We start from the raw sequence: 21231 nt of genomic DNA, 5'->3' as shown, positions 1-21231 counted from the left end.
ACCGCGGCATAACGCGGTCCGTTAGCGCTGCCATTAACCCTGTGTGAGCGCTGACTGGAGGGGAGTACGGAGCGGGCACTGACTGCGGGGAGGAAGGAGCGGCCATGTTGCCGCCGAACTGCGCCCGTCGCTGATTGGTCGTGGCAATGGTTGTGGGCGTTTTGCCACAACCAATCAGCGACTTGGATTTACATGACAGACAGAGGTCGCGACCAATGAATATCCGTGACAGAAAGAAGGAAGTGACGCTTAGACAATTATATAGTAGATCATTAGGCATTTAGGACAACATTGAATCATTGGATCCACAACGAACTTCTGGAGTGAGTTTCCTGCACTGAAAGTAAAGGGGCCAAATAATATTGCACGCCCCACTTTTCAGTTTCTGATTTTTCACAAAAATTTAAAATAACCAAGAAATTTCGTTCAACTTCACAATTGTGTTCCACTTGTTGTTGATTGTTCACCAATTTTACATTTGGTAACTTTATGTTTGAAGCATGATATGTGGGAAAAGGTTGAAAAGTTCCAGGGGTCCGAATACTTTCGCAAGGTACTGTACCATGTAACACGGTCATCAAGAAGCGCTTTAAATGTGTCGCAAAGGTGACATTAAATAAAACTGGACGCCCCTCAAAAATTGTTGAAAATTAATCTGGGAGGCTGAAAAGAAACCTACAGCCAACATTAAAGGAACTGCAGGAATTTCTGGCAAGTACTAGTTGTGTACTACAAGTGACAACAATCTCCTGCATTCTTCATATGTGTGGCCTGTGGGGTAGTGCAGCAAGAAAAACATCCAAGTCGGGCAATATTTTGCCAAAACCTTCACCAGTTTGCCAAAAGCATGTGGGAAAACATAAAATACAGTCCAAAAAGGAAAAAATGAGCGGCACTGCCCCTGACCATCAGATTTCTTCTAGACCACATTCAGGTGTATAAACACATATTGCTAGATGTCAATCTTATATACCGTTATAACATGGGACTTCGGGTGCTCTTCAGAAACAGCAGTCTATTATCCACAAAAATCTTGAAAAGAGAAAAACGAAGACACTCACCAGTCTTCCAAATAGTTCCTTTATTAACTCCAGATAAAATTCATGGCCGGGGGAGAAGGAGCCGAAGCTTAATTTGTATTTCAAATGATTTGTACATATTATGGTGACACTAAAAGGTGGGAAAAGTTCTGAAATGATTTTTTATGCGTTTTTTTTTTTTACATGACAAAAACCTGGTTTGTAGTAACAGTGTGACAGGGGTGTGTAGACTTTTTATATCCAATGTGTATGTCATTTCCTCTTTACCTATTCATGAATTGCACACACAACTTTCCCCTTGATGTTGGTTACAAAACATACACATTTTTTGTTCCTCTATATGAAGTTTCCGTGCTGCAGATTCCTGGGCTCACCTACCGTCTCCCGAGATGGCCACAGCACTGTACGATGAATCGTGGCGCAGTATTTCTGGGACAATTCCTCTGGCCTGCTGTGCAAGGGGAGACGGTCAATGCAAAAGTAAGGGTCAAAGACATGGTGTGTCCATCTAACGTGACAGCTGTGGAGCCGCAGCACAAAACCTCAGAAGAAAGGCCGCAGCTTTCAATAGATACTCTAGAACGTTTATTAAAACTAGAAAGTTTCTTTAAGTATACGTCAATAGTAAAAATATTTAATATACAATGTAATCAAAGGCAAAAATAAGCCAACATTATTTTCTTCTATTTTCATGAAACAATGCACAAAAAATGACCAATTGTATTTGCAGACTTCATGTAATAGAATGTAAAATTACACTTAATCAAAATGAATGCCATGAAAAGCGAAGCAAGAGCCAATACCAGACTTAAAGGGACACTGTCACCTGAATTTGGAGGGAACAATTTTCAGCCATAGAGGCGGGGTTTTCGGGTGTTTGATTCACCCTTTCCTTACCCGCTGGCTGCAATATTGGATTGAAGTTCATTCTCTGTCCTCCATAGTACACGCCTGCACAAGGCAATCTTGCCTTCCGCAGGCTTTGTACTATGAACTTCAATCCAATATTGCAGCCAGCATGCAGCCAGCAGGTAAGGAAAGGGTGAATCAAACACCTGAAAACCCCACCCCTATGGCTGAAGATTGTTCCCTCCAAATTCAGGTGACAGAGTCCCTTTAATTTCTCATTTCCCAGACGGCTCTTGAAATATTGAAGTAGCGATTGGATGGCTACGGGCAAGTGCTCCACTTTTCTGCTAGATTTCACATTTTATTTGCTAATTTAACATTGTTTTTGACCCACTGCATTATAACATGCTCATAATCAATGTGATCGCCGCACAGCAGCCAATAGAAAATGTGATGTTCATGTACATCTCAAGATGTAAAAGCTGACTGCTCAATATTGTAGCACCCAGATATCCACAATGACAATGTATCTGTAAGGCACGTTCTCCTGGTGAAGGTCTAGCCCTCTGAGTATCCATCACAGTTCCTGCCCTTGTATGGTGACTTGTTAGCCTTCTTTGTCTTCCATGTCCAGAAAATCAGTTATGGTCCCAAAATCTAATGGGATGAGCAAATATTCCACACCATCCGGCCCCTGTCAATGATAATGTAAGTGGTTTTAGTACAAATCTGGTTTTTGGAAAGGTAAACTGGCATAAAAACACTAACAGTTCAGTCCGAGTACAGGCGCATGGTGCATCATAGTGCGGCCAAACATTTAAGTGCACCTTCACACCTGCTTGTTTTTCATTAATTGCCACATAGATACTAGAGGGCTTCTCCAGAATTTTAAATCACTGTTAACTTCAAGATGAGACCTGATGTCTTGACCACTTCGCAGTGTAGACTGGAACAGGGTCAGCAAATACCCAGTACACTTCCCGGTCTCTTGCTTTGCTGTGTAGACTGAAACACAGTCAGCAAATACCCTGTACACTTCCCGGTCTCTTGCTTTGCTGTGTAGACTGGAACAGGGTCAGCAAATACCCAGTACACTTCCCAGTCTCTTGCTTTGCTGTGTAGACTGGAACACAGTCAGCAAATACCCAGTACACTTCCCAGTCTCTTGCTTTGCTGTGTAGACTGGAACACAGTCAGCAAATACCCTGTACACTTCCCGGTCTCATGGTGCAGTTCTCCATTGCATTCTCAAAACGTCAATAGAATAACAGTTTTGAGAGGGAGATAGGACTACAGCACAAAGAAACCAGGAAATGCATTGGGTACGTGCTGACCCTGTTCCAGTCTACACAGCAAAGCAGTCAAGACAGCAGCTGAAAGCTATTAAAACACAAAAAAACGCATACATATGCATCCTATCATTTAGAATGCATTCTGCAATTTTTGTGCACATGATGCGTTTTTTTTCCGTGAAAAAAACGCATCGCGGTAAAAAAAAAAAAAAATGCAGCATGTTCATTAATTTTGCGGATTTTTTGCGTTTTTCCCACTATTTAATGCATTGGGAAAAAACACACAAAAAAAACGCATGCGGATTTCTGGCAGAAATGTCCGTTTTTTGTCAGGAAATTTCTGTAAAAAATCCTGACGTGTGCACATACCCTAATATAAAGTTTTGCATTAGATCTTTAACAACTTTACGGGAAAGATATTTATGCTGACCCATGTGAGAGCATCCTAAAGAAGGGGCAGAGACCCGATTCTAAAGCTGGCTCACTTACTGGGCTTCTTGCTGTAGTTTTGATAGCATATTGTTCTCTCTGTTCCAGCTCTGCTATTAATCAATGTCTCTGTTTCCACTTAATATAGTTACAGATTGGGAAGCATAAACCTAGAGAGTTTTATTTAGACTTCCCACAGTTCTGCTCTGTCAAGTTTCCTTTGCTGTTTAGGATAGTTCTCAATTCAATAGCATAAAAAAAAAAAAAAAAACCTTAAATCAGCAGCTATAATTGTAACGTGAACTAGCTCTTAATGAATATATTTTTAGATGCCCCACTGTTAGCCTTTTAACTACCATTTCAGTCACAGAAGCCTGGAGTATAGTACTTTTATTACCGTATTTTTCGGACTATAAGATGCACCAGACCATGAGGCGCACCCCAAATTTGGGGTGAAAATTGCAGAAAAAAAGATTTTTTATAAGATGGGGGTCCGTCTTATTGTCCGAATTTACAGTATCTTACCTGAGGGCTGGCGGTGGCAGAGCATGGGCACAGGAGGCATGGTGTCGGCAGAGGTGGGGAGGTGCTGGGATGAGGAGGTGCTGGGATGAGGAGGCGCAGTGAGAGGTATGGCGTGAGAGGGGTCCCTTTCCCTGGTATGGTGATGCAGCAGCCCGGTAAGCAGCAGAGCCGGTTGAATCCTGAGGTGGCAGAGGTGTGGCGGCAGAGGAGGCGCAGTAAGCGGGGTCCCTTTCTCCGGTGAGGTGATGCAGCAGCCCGGTAAGCAGCAGAGCCGGGTGAATCCTGTTGTTATTGGTGGGGGCGGCCATCTTCCTGAGGCCGCGCGTGTGCAGATGAAGCGCTCTGCTTCCCGGGGCTTCAGGAAAATGGCCGCGGGAGGCCGCGCGTGCGCAGATGGAGATCGCGGCGGCCATTTTCCTAAAGCCCCGGGAAGCAGAGCGCTCCAACTGCGCACGCGCGGCCTCAGGAAAATGGCTGCCACCACCGATAACAGGATTCACCCGGCTCTGCTGCTTACCGGGCTGCTGCATCACCTCACCGGAGAAAGGGACCCCGCTTACTGCGCCACCTCTGCCGCCACGGTAAGCCTGCATTGCGACTATTAGACGCACCCCCCATTTCCCCCCCTTTTTTTGGGGGGGAAAAAGTGCGTTTTGTAGTCCGAAAAATACGGTATTTGCCTTTTCATAGCACGGCATCATTTAACATATATGAAGATATTGTTCTGTAAAACAACACATTGCATAATGCTCGGCTGTACCATGAAATCTACCTTTTTAGTTCGGATCAGCTTGTGGTCTCTAAATTCAGTCAGCTGAGCTCTTAGCGTCAAATCGCTGTTAACAAGAAAGGCTTGACGACATTGCTGATAAAAATCTTGAAAGGAGAGACCTAAAGAAATTATGTAAAATAAAATTCAAGATTCAGATCATACAATAATTTATAAAAAAAAAAAAAAAAAAAAACACTTGATTTTCAGTATGAAGGAAGCAGAACTCCGTGAACCCCAAAATGTCAAAGGTCAGTTCTCACTAAGGGTACCGTCACACAGTGGCACTTTTGTCGCTGTGTCTGACACGCAGCAGCGATCAGGGACCCTGCTGAGAATCGTACGTCGTAGCAGATCGTTTGGAACATTCTTTCGTCGCTGGATCTCCCGCTGTCATCGCTGGATCGGTGTGTGTGACACCGATTCAGCGATGCGTTCGCTTGTAACCAGGGTAAACATCAGGGCCGCGCTTAGTAACCCGATGTTTACCCTGGTTACCAGCGTAAATGTAAAAAAAAAAACAAAAAACAGTACATACTTACATTCCGGTGTCCGTCAGGTCCCTTGCCGTCTGCTTCCCGCACTCACTGACTGCCGGCCGTAAAGTGAAAGCACAGCACAGCGGTGACGTCACCGCTGTGCTGTGCTTTCACTTTGCGGCCGGCAGTCAGTGAGTGCGGGAAGCAGACGGCAAGGGACCTGACGGACACCGGAATGTAAGTATGTACTGTTTGTTTGTTTTTTACGCTGGTAACCAGGGTAAACATTGGGTTACTAAGCGCGGTCCTGCGCTTAGTAACCCGATGTTTACCCTGGTTACCCGGGGACTTCGGCATCGTTGGTCGCTGGAGAGCTGTCTGTGTGACAGCTCTCCAGCGACCACACTACGACTTACCAACGATCACGGCCAGGTCGTATCGCTGGTCGTGATCGTTGGTAAATCGTATAGTGTGACGGTACCCTAAGACTTTAAAGGGGTTATATGGGACTTTACAACTTATCCTTATCCTCAAAATTAGATTAGTTGGGGCAGGACCATTGGCATCCTGAAGATCAGTTGTTTCAAGGGGACAAAAGCACTTTGTCAATTATATGGAACGAAACTGTATTGCCAGGCCGAGCTCCTATGTCCTACTTCCCAGCAGGGTGCGTGTGAGCCGGCTGCATTCATGGCTGGTGACAGCCGTCAAACAGCAGCATGTAAAGGGGTTGTCCCATGAACAAAGTTAATTTTAATCAATAGCTTTTGGAATAATAATAACTTCTACAATTGGATGTGTTAAAAGAAAAGAAATGTTCCTGTGCTGAGATAATCTTATAACTGTGCCCCTGCTGTGTACTGTGTAATGGCTGTGTCTGACCGTACAGGGACATGGTCTGATCATACCACAGCTCCTGGGCAAGGGAGGAAAGAAACGAGTATACAGACAGGACAGCACCTGATCGCAAACAATTCTTACTTTGAGGTAAAACATTTTTTAAAAACAGGCATGGAAATGTTTTACCTCACAAAAAGAATAATTTGCGATACTGATGATCAGACCATGTCCCTGTACGGTCAGACACAGCCATTACACAGTACACAGCAGGGGCACAGTTATAAGATAATCTCAGCACAGGAACACTTTATATAAACACATCCAACTGTGGAAGTTATTATTATTCCTAGATCTGTTGATTAAAGTTAAAGGTGTTTTCCCACAAATAAAGAGGGGGAGGGGGATGATACGTTAATTAAGGCACCCATCTGCCTTCTGTTGGTTCAGGGTCCATGGTTTTCCATGACCGGTTGGTGCCTGCATTTTGATACTCCTATGAAACTCAAACTGATTTTATTAAGTTTCATCATACACTGCAAAGTATTTCCATACATTGTGCGAGCAATTGCAGGTTCAAATCCCCTAAAAGGGATTGAAAAAAAAGAGTCTTATTTTTTTTTGTGAACTTTAATGCATCCCCTTTTTCTCAGCACCCCAAAAATAAAAAAAATACCGACATATTTAGTACTGCTGCATCCATAAAGGTCCAATCTATCAAGATCGAAAAATGTTTAACCCATACAATATAACAGAATTGCCATATTTCATTCCCTTACCTGTATAGGAAGGGTTGTCTTTGTTGGACATCTGATATTCTGCAAGTAGACGGAAAATACCCCTAAGGAGCAAGATATTTTAGATTTATTAACTTATGTCTCGGTTGTAGTAATGTAAAGTAATGTAACAGTAGAAAAGATGCTTTCATACAAGTACTTTCTGCAAGAAAGAGGTTTTATGTACCTGGCATTAGGTGTGAGACTGCGGAGGACATGAGTGAGAGAGCTGAGGGCCAGTGCTCCAGAGCGTTTCACCAGCAATGAATTTTCATAGGATGTCTCCTCTATGTAGGGACTATAAGTTGTCGTTTCATACCAGAGCCAGTTATAGAGGCTTTGCTTTGACTGGTCCCACACTGGAGACCAAGGAAAAAACAATTATTTGAAAGTTAATGACTGAATTGTTAGTTATCTGTAGAATAATTTTCCCGTCATGTTCATTAGAGGACAATGATGATGATGATGATGAGGGCTTTGGGTAAAACGACAGTAGATGGACACCAAGAAAGCATAACGGTTAGACCCTCCAGCAGACTGTACTGGAATAAAACGGGAATAGATAGTTATGGAAAAATAACAAAACGTATGAGAAGCTGATGGGAAAAATAAATATCACCTTTGAGAAAAACATTCATAACAAATGAACTAACTTGGATGGGTCGTGTTCCCAAATGTCTGACAGGATGAAGATTTCACCGAGCCTAAAAATCCAAATATTTTCCCCCCCAGTGGAACAATTTGGATTTTTATCAGCGTGAAGTCATTTGATCAGTGGACCGTTTAAAAGCCATTCGAACAAAGTACTTAGCCTACCAATGAAAGAGTGGGCCATAATCTGTAAAGGGGGCTCTTTTCCCACTCACCAGTATGCAGGGTCTATGGTCGTCATGGAAGTCGTCATGGAACCCCAAAATGGGTGTATGGCCGATAAAGAGAAACGGTGTGAGAAAAGTAAATGTGAAACTGAACAGCAAGTTAAAGGCATAAGCCTTGGAGGTAGAGTTAGGGGTACTGAGTGGAAGATGGGGTATAGGGAAAAAAATTGTTGTCCCACCCTCTGTGCTGACTGTGGTGGGGGAAGGTGAACTTGCAAGAGGTAGTCCTGGAAGGTCAAGAGTGCCACAAAGGACATGGCTTAAAGAAAAGCATATTCTTTTTGCTAAATTAAAAAAGGGGAGAAGCCAGCGCTTGCTTATGGTTTTTGAACCATTTTGGCAGCCTACTTGATGCAATTTTTCTTTCATCTGAGTCCTCGATGAATATGAGCTATCAGCTGCCCCAAAACAGAGCTTTTCTGGCTGCACCAAAAAGGGTAGGACTTATTTTCTTTGTTTTGATCACATTTCAAGAGGAAGCAAAACATGCAACAACAAAAAGAATATAAAAAAAGGGGAGAATCCAGCGCTGCTTATGGTCAGAATGCAATACATAAAGTGCACATGCACATATTAATTTCCAACTGTATTTCAGAAAAGCTTCAGGTACAATTTGCATTTAATGTGGTTTTGTCCCATTTTGAAATACAGTTAGAAATTAATATGTGCATGTGCACTTTATGTATTGCTTTCTGACCATAAGCAGCGCTGGCTTCTCCCCTTTTTTTTATATTCTTTTTATTGTTGCATGTTTTGCTTCCTCTTGAAATGTGATAAAAAACAAAGAAAACAAGTCCTACCCTTTTTTGCTGCAGCCAGAAAAGCTCTGTTTTGGGGCAGCTGATAGCTCATCTTGATCGAGGACTCAGACGAAGGAAAAATTGCATCAAGTAGGTTCAAAAAACAGAAAATGAAGAGTTGTGTGGAATTTTCTTTTAGACACTGATTCAGTGGAGCATCGATTGACCACATCATTCTGTGAACATACCGTATGTAAAGAGCAGAGGAGTGGACCGGTAACACGATAGCAACCAGACAGGCTTTGCACTTTTTTACTGCACAGGAGATTCTTTTGAGCAACCTCTACTAGGAGGAATGTTTTGATGGAGCGGTTTTACACTATTCACCTAAAAACAGGCTGTTTAAAATAAAGCAGCATCTGCCATAATTGTGTGTAAGGCCAGGTAAGAGACATTTGGAAATGGGATACATAAGTGTGCGCGGGGCTGTTCGGGTGTGTGCGGGAGTGTTCGGGTGTGTGCGGGAGTGTTCGGGTGTGTGCGGGAGTATTTTGGGGTGTGTGTGCAGGCATCATCCGATGGGACTACAAGTACGCAGCATCCAATCTGCAGCTAATTCGGATGTAATCCGGACAGTGGACACACACCCTACACTAGCCATACATCTATCAATAGATAGATGTATGCATCTATAGATCTATCTATATGTAGATCTGTCTATCCATTTCATCTATCATCTGTCTGTGTGTGTGTGTAACTGAGTGTGGGTTGGACAAATGTAAAAGAGGAGGTTGGACAATAATGACATCACAAATCTTTTTTTGTTCAATAATACATCTTTATTTAGCTTTCAAAAACGCATACAAAAAAAAAAAAAAAACCGCACCAAAACCACAGCAAAAACTGCATCAAAAACGCATGAAAACCGCACCAAAAACTGCATCAAAACCGCACCAAAAACTGCATCAAAAACGCATCAGAACCACGCAATAAATGCACCAAAAACCGCACCAAGAACTGCATCAAAACAGCACAAAAAACCCGCATCAAAACCACGCAAAAAAACGTGAAAAAAATGCATAACAAACGCAGTTGCGTTTTCTGCAAGGAGATGCAGATTTTGTGCCAAAAATTCTGCACCCAAATCTGCAACGTGTGCACACAGCATAAAACTGACCTACCATTATGATTCTCCGGGTGATTACAAGTTCATAGACACCAAACACGTCTAGGTTATTTTTTTTATCTAAGTGGTGAAAAAAAATTCCAAACTTTGCTAAAAATAAATAAAATAATTGCACCATTTTCCAATACCCGTAGCATCTATATTTTCTGAGATATCGGGTCAGGTGAGGGCTAATTTTTTCTGTGCCGAGCTGACGTTTTTAATGATACCACTTTTCTACAGATACATTGTTTTGATCGCCCGTTATTGCATTTTAATGCAATGTCGCGGCGACCAAAACAAATTTTGGCTTTTGATTTTTTTCTCGCTACGCCGTTTAGCTATCATGTAAATTTTTTTTTGTATTGAAAACAGCTGACATGTGGCTTTGAAGTGGGCTCACCCCTGGAGCACTCCTCAAAGCGGCGGATACTGCCAGCTAACGTACTATTCCGTCAGCTGGCAGGAAGGAGTTAATGAACAATATGTTTTAGTTAAAAGAAAAAACTTAAAAAAAAAAAAAAAGGCATGGGTTCCCGCGCAATTTTCTGCGCCAGAGGGGGAAAGCAGACGGCCGGGGGCAATACCCATGGCACCTCCTAGGCTATGAATATCAGCCCGCAGCTGTCTGCGTAGCCTTTACTGGCTATTAAAATAGGGGAACCCCCGCAAAAAAAAAAAAAAAGACAGAAGTATACCTTCCATCATTGTATTCCTGGAGCCCCTGGAGAGCGGTCTTATCAGCTGATGCTGCTGCTCTCCACGGGAGATCGTCGTGGGACGCTCGTTTTAATTGGATATCTGCGGATCAGGGAGTATATTGTTTGTTTATTTTTAAATTTTTTACAGGTGACACTGGCTTCGGGGAACAAAGTGACACAAGTGATGGTGAGTATATAATCTATGTTATATGTACTGTATGTCTATGTATGCACTGTATGTATGTACTGTATGTGGCATGTCGTATGTTGAATGTGCATGTCGCATGTTGCCGCATGGTGCATGTCGATTGTTGCCGCATGGTGCATGTCGCATGTTACATGGTGCATGTCACATGGTGCACCGCCCGCCCGCAGATCCCAGCACAGACCCGCCCTGCAGGCAGCCCCCAGCCCCACCCACAACCCAGTCACTCTTGAGTGACTGCCGTCTGTGGAGGTTGGGTCACGCCTGCTGCTGACGTCACGTCAATTTCCAGAGTCTGGAAATTGATGTGACGGCGGAAGTTTGCGGTGGCTGCAGCCTGGGGGTCACGTGACCCAGACTCAGCCGCCGCCATAGCACCGCTCACAGGCGAAAACGACAACAGAAGGTATTTATAAAATTCATTAGGGGCCCCGGGGGGATACATTGGGGGGTTAACTGAAAGTAGTGGACAAGACCTTTAACATGAAGAGGTTGAAAGAATTTGGAGAAACAATGGGGGAGCTAGAAGAAAAATCCAACTTAAGTTGGAGTCCTGGTTCTGAATAAGAAGACGTTCCTTCAGTGCCATAATAAGACTGTCCAGCCTGACAACACTGACATTGTGCAGTACAATATGCAAAATGGGTTAGTTATGACAGTTCCTTGACGGGAGGTTTCACCAATAAATTCAGATTTGGTGGCTACAAAAATCTCCCCTGAAAGAAGACTGTAGAGCGATCTAGTAAGCCAAGCTGTAACGGCCAGGTGATATCACTACTGCAGGATAATTAATGGTGGAGTATTACCATAGATTTTCGTTGGAGGCGCTAGCACATTTTTGTCAGTGTGACTCCTAGTGACCGCAGCTACACCCAACATCATCATCATCTCTGTTCACCAATGATGCAGACAAGAAAAAAACGGTTTTGCATAGATTACATTTTATAGCAAAACAAACAGAAAGAAAAGGAAACCTCAAAATGCATCTGATCACCGTAGAGCAGGGGTGTCAAACTGCATTCCTCGAGGGCCGCAAACCATGCATGTTTTCAAGATTTCCTTAGCATTGCACAAGGTGCTGTAATAATTATGTGTGTAGGTGATTAAATTATCACCTGTGCAGTACAAGGAAATCCTGAAAACATTACCTGTTTGCAGCCCTCGAGGAATGCAGTTTGACACCCCTGCCGTAGAGGATAAGAATGAGGCCAAACTACTATTGGTGCATTGTGGCAACTTATGAATTATCTATTTTTAAGAAAAAGTGCAAGTGGATCCAATGTTAACCTTGGGAAAGCTTTATCCTCCAACACTACTGGAACCTTACTGGGAATTTCATGAGAATGTGATATCTGTGAATACAATAAATAGAAAAAGAAGTATCTTGTGGCTTCACTCTGTAGATCTCTATGCCATCTAATTTTGGATCAGAGGAATTGTGGGGGATGGGGTCTTGCCGTCGTAACAGATGCCGAATTGTGCTCGTCTTATGGCCTTTAGAAACCAGGTTTATGTTGCCACTTTACAGTGACAGGACCTTGGATACTCAATCACCAGCTTGATATACAGTGGCATGTAAAAGTTTGGGCACCCCTGGTCAAAATTACTGTTATTGTGAACAGTTAAGCAAGTTGAAGATGAAATTATCTCTAAAAGGACTACAGTTAACATTTCCTTTGCATTTTGGATTAAAAAAAAACATTGTCCTCTTTTACATTTTAAAAAAATTATAAAAAGGAAAATAGGCTGATGCAAAAGTGTGGGCACCCTGCATTGTCAGTATCTGTTAGCGCCCCCTTTTGCATGTATCAAAGCTTGTAAACACTTTGTAGCCAGATGAGTCTTTCAATTCTTGTTTGAGGGATTTTCATCCATTCTTTCAGTTCTGCGAGGTTCCTGGGTCGTCTTGCGTGCACTGCTATTGAGGTCTAGCCACGGATTTTCAACGATGTTCAGATCAGGGCACTGTGAGGGCCATTTTAAAACCTTTGATTTTGTAGATAAACAGTCACAGGTACGCTGGAAAGAGACTCAGACACAGGAGTAGGGTTATTCCACAATGCGTTTCAACGGATAATCCGTCTTCATCAGGTGGGAGTTTAGATGAAGATGGATTATCCGTTGAAACGCGTTGTGGAATAACCCTACTGTGTCGGTCTCCTTCCAGCGCTCCTGTGACCATTTGTCTCCATCCTCCTGGAGCTGCGGTGAGACTTGTCATTTACTCATTCCCTTGGCTGCTTCCTGAGCACTCCCCTGTGCTTTTTCACTGACTTTAATTATAAAACCTTTGTCTTGCACCTTTTGAGGCAGCCTATTGTGGATTTTGACATTTGTTTTGTATCATTATCCCTTTGTAGAAGCCATCCTCTTTTCAACTTCAACTTTTTTTTTTTATAGACTCTTATATTTACATCAAGAGTTTGTTAAAATTTCATTACAGGAAAGATATATGTAAAAAGACATAAATCCATGCGACACATTCATTCCTGCTCCATGTCTTTTTACATCAACTAAGGAACTTGCCCCTCAGACTATGAGGGGTCATCACAACAGAACCAGACCCCAATCAGAGGACAATAAAACATTCCTTATCTACGAACTGGCCCAATATTTATGGACATAACGGTTTATCACTCATGGTAATTCTGCTTCATGTCACCTGTCTTATCCATGGTTTTTTCTTATTTTTTTTTCTATGCTATGCTGTGCATAAATATGTGATTCTTCATAATTTCTTTTAGTCTTTGCCTGATGAAGAGACCTGTGTAGTCTCGAAAGCTTGCAATTTACCATCTTTTCATTTAGCAATTAAAAAGGTATCAACCACTGAGGACTCTCAATTCTAAATATTTGAAATTTCATTGAATCCCTTTCTACCCATAAAATGTTCCTCGTGCCATTGGCTGCAACACAAACCCAAAGCATGATTGATCAACCAAAATGCTTAATGGTTGGCAGGATGTTTTTTTCTCCTGAAATTCTGTGCCCTTTTTTCTCCACACGTACCTTTTAATCATTGTGGCCAAAGAATTCTATTTTAACCTCACCGGTCCACAGGACTTGTTTCCAAAATGCATCAGACTTGTGTAGATGTTCTTTTGCATACTTCTGAATTCTATGGTGAGGGCGCAGAATGTAAAATATGACATATATATATATATATATATATATATATATATATATATATATATATATATATATATATATATATAATATGACACATTTTATAAAATATGACATAAATGTAAAATATGTCATATTTTATATATATATATATATATATATATATATATATATATATATATATATATATATATATATATATATATATATATAAAATATGACATATTTTACATTTATGTCATATTTTATAAAATGTGTCATATTATATATATATATATATATATATATATATATATATATATATATATATATATGTCATATTTTACATTCTGCGCCCTCACCATAAAATTAAGAAGTATGCAAAAGAACATCTACACAAGTCTGATGCATTTTGGAAACAAGTCCTGTGGACTATGTATGTTGATTTTTTTTTTGGCCTAGGCTACAACACATAGCAAATGTGTCAACTTAAGGCCTTTTGGTGATAATTTCATCTTCAACTTGCTTAACTGTTCACGATAAGAGTGGTGCCCAAACTTTGACATGCCACTGTATTTACCACATCTTTTTACTGGTAACTGCTAGGCATTTCCTGTACTTTCGAATAAAGTAATCTTGCCGAGACCCTATGAAATAATAGATATACAAGAACACAACATGATTTCTTACATGCAATTCACCATTATCTCCTAGAGCAAATTGAAGTTTGTTACTGCTGTAATAACATATTCCGCTACATGTCACGATGTATCCCAATAAGTCTGTCTGACCAGGACACGGTGTAACTTCTCACTTACTTAAAGGGGCATTTATATGATCTATGGAGGCCAGGACATGGATGTTGGAAATTGAAGCCAGTTGCCCAAGTACTTGCTGACATTTGTCTCCTCTTAACATGTGACTGTCCAGATTATGGATCAGAAGATAAAGCTCTAGAGATGGCTCTGAAAAAAAAAATATGGAATAGACTTGTTCATCAGCCACAAAAGTCATCAACGATACACAAACAGCAACTGCGTCATTATCCAGAAGAGCATAAAAATCACATGGTGCCGAGTGCACTGATGGACAACTACCTGACCATATCAGGACAGAGGCTAAAGTATCTCTAACTTCAATCATCCTGTTCAATTTTTTAAGATTACATTTCTGTGTGGATCACTTTCTGAATTCATCTTTATTGCTATTGAAACTTTATTTTGCTGATGTAGAGCTTCAAATTACCTGCAGAGGCAGATGTTTAAAACAGCACTTCCACAAGTTCTTGACCATTTTTTTCCCCCATACATGAGGTTTTTTATTGGTTTGGTTATTTATTTTTTTACACTCACAATATGTAGGGCCTACTTTCGTGTCACTTTTATATTTGTATTTTTTCATGATATGGAGAGTAAATGGAAAAAAAAAAAATAGGTGTCTTTTTTTAAAAGTTTTTAAGTCCCAATTACAGAGCAAGTTCAGCCTTCAGCTACAGTGCTGCTCTGGGTATTGACACAGCAATTCCTGCTCCCTGCAAGCACTTTGTGATGACATTATCACTGGGTCCAGAGGAGGAAGCACTGTAAGTGCTTCCTAATCTGTATATGCAGCACTTGTTCAGCACAGTGCATACAGTGATCAGGAAGGCAGAGATGGTAACTAACCAGCTCTGTCTTCTCTATGGCAAGTCTGGCCATCCCCGACAGCCAGCTTTGTGAAACTTCAAAGTCTGCAAGATGTTCTAAAAAATCCCTGCAGAGACGTTTGTCCGTGCCACTGCTTGGACTATTGAGATACACACAGTGCATGGCTTATGGATACTTAATCTGATCACATTTAGGCCATTCTTAGCAAACATAGGATGCTCACAAATAAGGATTGCAAAATAAATTATATAAAATTCTGGCATTTGCCCACATAGTGGAAGGGCTGTACACGTGCTTGACGTCAGTGATTACAGTAATAGCATTGCTACCACACTAGTCTATCTATCAGAGCCGCCTCGCTCATCATAAGCTCATTAAGCTCAAATTCTTGTAAACAGCTTTAATGGCAGCAGAAAATGAACAGTCATTATGGAAAAGTCACTGATCAGCCAGACGGCAGCAAAATGCTTCAAATACAGTTCATAATCTTTAGGGGAACAAATTACTCCTTTACTATACTGATTGTGACATCAAGTCTAAAATGCATAGTGATTACAGTACATAGAGATGTTGAGAAATTAAGAAAGTGTTGTTCCATCTGACAGCAATGAAAGTCTTCAAAACATCACACAAGGGTATAACGGCATAAAGAAACGACACTAATTTACAAGTGTGGTCAGAGCGCAGCACCTCTCTAGAGTTAATCACACAGGCACACAATGCGGGTCAAGTGAAGTGCACAACTGATGGCACTCTATTCTAATCACCTGACTGCTGTAGCCAATCACAGGCCTCAGTTGTCAGGTGACCCAAGAACATGACGTCCTCGCGTTCCGTCCCATAAAAACAACCAGTGGAACTTGTGCACGAGCCAGCGGGAGAGGAGACATTGCCCAACTGAGTACTATGGATTTACTCAATGAAAAGGGCTGGTTACTCCAAGCATCTGAAATCATATTACAAGCCATAGCTTTATGCTGCAACGTCGTTTGCAGGGAGAAAAGCATAGTTACTTACCGATAACGGTATTTCTCAGAGTCCATGACAGCACTGTCATGGGCTCTGAGAAATACCGTTATCGGTAAGTAACTAAGCTTTTCTCAGTCTCCCATGACATCACTACCAGAGAGAATTGCAGAGATTATTGCTTTAGGGAGGGACCACAGCCTGCAGAACCCTTCTCCCGAAGGTTAAGTCAGATGAAGAGGCTAGATCTAAGCGGTAGTGTCTAAAAAAGGTTGAAGGTGATGACCAGGTGGCCGCCTTACAGATTTGGTCTATTGATACCTCCGACCTTTCGGCCCAGGAGGTCGCCATAGTTCTTGTAGAGTGCTCTTTCAGCCCCCGGGGAACGGTGTTTCCTGTGGACGAGTACGCCAAGGCTATAGCATCTGTTACCCAGCGAGCTATAGTGCCCTTGGAGGCTTTGAGTCCTTTCCTGGGTCCCTGGAAACAGACAAAGAGAGACCCTTCCTTCCTATGCCGCTGGGTGGATTCTAAGTATTGAGCTAGACACCTTCTCACATCTAATGTGTGGAATTTTTCCTCTTTTTTATTTTTAGGGTCTGGGCAGAAGGAAGGAAGGATTATCTCCTGGGACCTGTGAAATTTGGACGCAACCTTGGGTAGATAAGCGGGGTCTGTTCTCAGGATAACCCTATCATCCAGGATTTGTGTAAAGGGAGGCCTTACAGATAGGGCCTGGAGATCACTTATTCTACGGGCAGATGTTAAGGCTGTGAGAAGGGCCGTTTTAAGTGATAAAGTTTTAACGGGTATTGAATCTATAGGCTCAAACGGGGGTTCTGTTAAACCTAGTCTTGTCAGCTCTAAGTCCCAAGTTGGTAGTCTTTTTTAGTTTATGGGTTTCGATCTTATAGCAGCTTTGATAAAACGTGTTACCCATGGATTAGCAGTCATGTTTTCACTGTATAATGCCCCCAAGGCCGCTATTTGCACCTTTAAAGGTGCTTACTGAGAGGCCCATGTCTAAACCTTTTTGTAGAAATTCTAACACCTTAGAAATTTGGACTCCATCTTGTAATTTCACCCCAGAGGTGGACAGAAACTTTTTCCAAGTTTTGCCATATATTTTAGTGGTTACCGTTTTCCTACTTTTTAACAGTGTGGAAACTAATTTATCCGAAAAGCCCCTTCCTTTTAGCAGTGATCTCTCAAGTTCCATGCTGTCAAGTGGAGACTCTCTGACTGAGGGTGGAGCACCTGTCTCTGTGATAGGAGGTCCGGAAGATCTGGAAGAACCCAGGGATCGGTGACCGATGGCATTCTCAGCCAGGAAAACCAGGTCCTTTTGGGCCAGAAGGGGGCTATTAGGAGAGTCTCGCCCTGTCCTGTCTGATTTTCCAAAGAACTGCCGGAATAAGCATAGGAGGGGGAAAAGCATATGCGAGACCCTGAGTCCAGGGAATCGTGAATGCATCCAGCGCCTGAGGGCCCCCCCTGGGGTCTAGAGAACATAATTCTTTTACTTTCCTGTTTTTACATCGTCAAGAAGGTGTATTACAGGGACCCCCAAAGCTTTGTGATCTGATCGAAGATGCATTGGCTTAGAGTCCATTCCGCCTGTTTTAAATGGGTACGGCTTAATAAATTTGCTTTCTGATTTTCTACTCCTCTTATATATAAGTGCAGAAAGGGATAGGAAGTTCTTCTCCGCTAAACTGAATATTTCGGAAGAGGCCTTCATAAGGGCGTGAGATCTGGTCCTCCCCTGGTGATTCAGGTAGGATACCACTACCAGATTGTCTGAAAACACCCGGACATGATGCCCCTGTAGGGTGTGAAGGAAAAATAATAGAGCGTCGCCCACCGCCCAGAGTTCTTTTTGGTTTGAGGAAGCCTTGTATTCCTGACCTCTCCACATTCCCTGAGTGACACTGTTGCCCAGGTGAGCTCCCCACCCCGTGGAACTCGCATCTGTGGTAACAATTCGAGATACCTCTATTATCCAAGGGACCCCTTTTGACAGGTTGTTGGGATCCAACCACCAAACTAGGGAATGAATAGAATTTAGAGTGATGTGGTCTTCTAGACGTCACCTTAGTGTATTCTGATTCCTCACAATGTCCCACTGCAGGTTCCTCGTGTGGCGTTGTGCCCACTAGACTGCTGGGAGGCAGGCAGAAAGGGACCCCAGCAATGACATTGCCCTTCTTAGGGTCATACGAGGGTTTGAGCGAGCTTTTGAGACAAGATTTAATATTTTTTGTTTTTTCTGGTCTGGAAGGCGACATTCCTGTGTTATTGAGGCCAGGGTTAGGCCCAAAAACTCTTGAACTCTGGTCGGTTCTAGTTTTGATTTCTGAAGATTTATAAGCCACCCTAACTCTGTTTCTATCACTCTGCCGCATTGTTGACGGCAGTGTTGGGCTGAATTGCTTATAATCAGAAAGTCATCCAAGTATGGAATAATCAAAATGTCTTTTTCTCTTAGATGGGCCATCATTTCCGCAATTAATTTGGCATATCAGTGGCACCCCGCATATTTACCAAAGGGAAGAGCTCTGTATTGATATTCTCTTACTTCACCTCCCATGACTACTGCTAGTCTGAGGTATTTCTGGGAGTTCTTGTGGATGGGGACGTGATAATACGTGTCGCTGAGATCCAACACCATCATGAAACAGTCCGGAAACAGGTTTTTATTGTTAAATTTATTGACTCCATTTTGAACCTTTGGTTCTTTACATAACTGTTCAGCTTACTCAAGTTTATTATCGTGACTGTTATTACTGTTTGACTGCACTGTATTGTTTTGGAAATCTTCAATAAACACTAATTGATAAAAAAAAAAAAAAAAGTTTATTATCGTGCGGAAGGATCCGTCCGGTTTTGGAACTAGGAATAACGGGGAATAAAAACCTGTTCCTTTTTCCCCTGTGGGAACTTCCTGGATGACAGTTTTGTTTATGAGCTTCATAATCTCCTGTTCTAATGCCTGTTGTTGTTGAGGTGAGGATTTTAGCGGAGTGACCACATAATTTTGGGGAGGAAGGGACGTACAGTCTATTTGAAGTCCCGATTTTATCAAATTCAATAACCAGACACTGGTTGAGATTTTATCCCAGACCGGGAGGAATTGAGATAATCTCCCTACCACCCTGGGGGAGGTGTCACTTAGAGGTCATTTTATCTCTTGAGGAATTACCGAAAAGGAAGCCCCTCTCTCTCCTTTTCCCATCATCCCATCTGTTCTGCTCTCTTGGTGGCCGTCTCCGGAAAAATTTCCTATTCCGAAGGGGCCGTTTAGCAAATGGTGCGGGCAGGATGGAGAACCCTTTTTTCTTGTCTCCTGCTTTTTGTAAAATATCCAGGGTCTCCCCAAATTTTCCTTCATTGAGCAAAGTTTCTGTTTGGTTTGTAGGTCGCCTGGCCAGCTTTTTCACCATAAAGTCGTACGAGCTGCATTTGATAGGGCTGCTGATTTAGAAGCGAGTTTAACAGAATCAGCTGATGAGTCGGCCCGCCCCTCTAATCATAGGAATAGATTCTATTACTTTATTTCTGGATACACCATCCCTTAGTTGTTCTTCTAAATTATCAATCCAAATTATTAGGGATCTAGAAGTGCATGCGGCTGCTATTGCTGGCCTTAAGCATCCACCTGTCGACTCCCAGGCCCCTTTGAGGAAGGTATCCGCTCTTGTCAAGGGGATCCTTCAGGATTCCCATGTCCTCAAAAGGGCAAAGCAAATTTTTTTGAGGCCTTCGCTACAGCTACGTCAAGTTTAGGGGCCTTATCCAAAGAAGTAGAAGCCTCTTCCTCGAAGGGATATTTCCTTTTAAGGGATGGTACAGACGAGTTTTTTCTCTCTGGCTTTTCCCACTCCCTTTTAATTAAGGCTTGGATGTTTTCATTAAGAGAAACGACTGCGCTTTTTTTGACCTAATCCTCCAAACATGATGTCCTGTACTGACTTGCCAGCCCGGGGATCTAGGACCCCCATGGTCGATCTTACTGCTTTCACAAGTGCATCGACCTCATCTAGAGGAAAGCAGTGACGACCTCAGCTCTCGTTATCTGAGAAAAAGGAGGAGGAATCCCGTCTATCTGAGTCCACAATGTCAGAACTAGAGGAATCGGAGTGGGAATAGGGTATAGGTGTTCTCTCTTTAACCCTTTCTCCTTTAAGGGATCTAAACGCTGTCTCTACCTCTGATTTTATTACAGATTGTAATTCAGAGGCGAAGTTTGGGGTTTCCTCACAGAGGACTTGTCCTATACAGGAATCACATAACTTCTTATCCCAGGACTGGTGTAAGGGTTTCTCGCACAGTGGGCAGGTTCTGTGTTTAGTTTTCCCCGTTCTTTTCCTTGCCTAAAATAAACGGAGGAGAGGGGACCCCATTATACTAGTGAACTTTCACAAAGATCACTCACCCATCTTGCGCAGCCACAGGTACCGGTTCTGGAGGAGGTGTAGGATCCTGTATCAGATCCGTAGGTGGTGGAGTCGGCTGGTTTACAACACTGGAGCCTTCCCTACGCTGTGTGGAATGGCTGCTGGACCGGGTATTGCGAGTGTCGGCAGAGGACCTCTTCCTTTGCACATCCGGCTTACGCTGGTGGTGGCGGCGCTGCCGCTGTATTGGCTGCGGCGGCTGGAACTGCTGATCGCTGTCCTCCATGGCTTTGGACAGCATGCAGCATTGAATTGCGCATCACTCCTCATTTTAAACATGGCGTCAATACCAGCCCCCTCCTCCAAGGCTGCGTCACCGGGAAAGCACTGAATCTCCTTTTTTTTTTTCTTCTTCTTCTGAGCATGCACGCA

General features: G+C 42.5%; 1 protein-coding gene across 4 annotated transcripts in view; it reads right to left on the bottom strand.

Moving 5' to 3' along the window:
- Positions 1 to 1605: 1605 nt before the first annotated feature.
- Positions 1606 to 21231, bottom strand: part of ORC2 (origin recognition complex subunit 2) — a 68038-nt gene continuing 48412 nt past the window's right edge. For 3 of the 4 annotated variants that reach the window (XM_069733611.1, XM_069733614.1, XM_069733615.1), the window contains exons 13-17: positions 14609 to 14755; positions 7184 to 7355; positions 7000 to 7061; positions 4908 to 5026; positions 2350 to 2583 (exon numbers count right to left, since the gene is read on the bottom strand). In XM_069733611.1, the coding sequence (XP_069589712.1) occupies positions 2497 to 2583; positions 4908 to 5026; positions 7000 to 7061; positions 7184 to 7355; positions 14609 to 14755 (587 nt within the window). In that variant the 3' untranslated portion in view covers positions 2350 to 2496. Of the gene's footprint in view, positions 2584 to 4907; positions 5027 to 6999; positions 7062 to 7183; positions 7356 to 14608; positions 14756 to 21231 lie in introns of all 4 variants that reach the window. The other variant, XM_069733613.1, reaches the window with a different exon arrangement.

The sequence above is a fragment of the Ranitomeya imitator genome, chromosome 7, assembly GCF_032444005.1.
Source record: "Ranitomeya imitator isolate aRanImi1 chromosome 7, aRanImi1.pri, whole genome shotgun sequence".
Lineage (NCBI taxonomy): Eukaryota > Metazoa > Chordata > Amphibia > Anura > Dendrobatidae > Ranitomeya > Ranitomeya imitator.
Note: the sequence above shows the minus strand (reverse complement) of the source record. Positions and strands in the feature narration are given on the sequence as shown.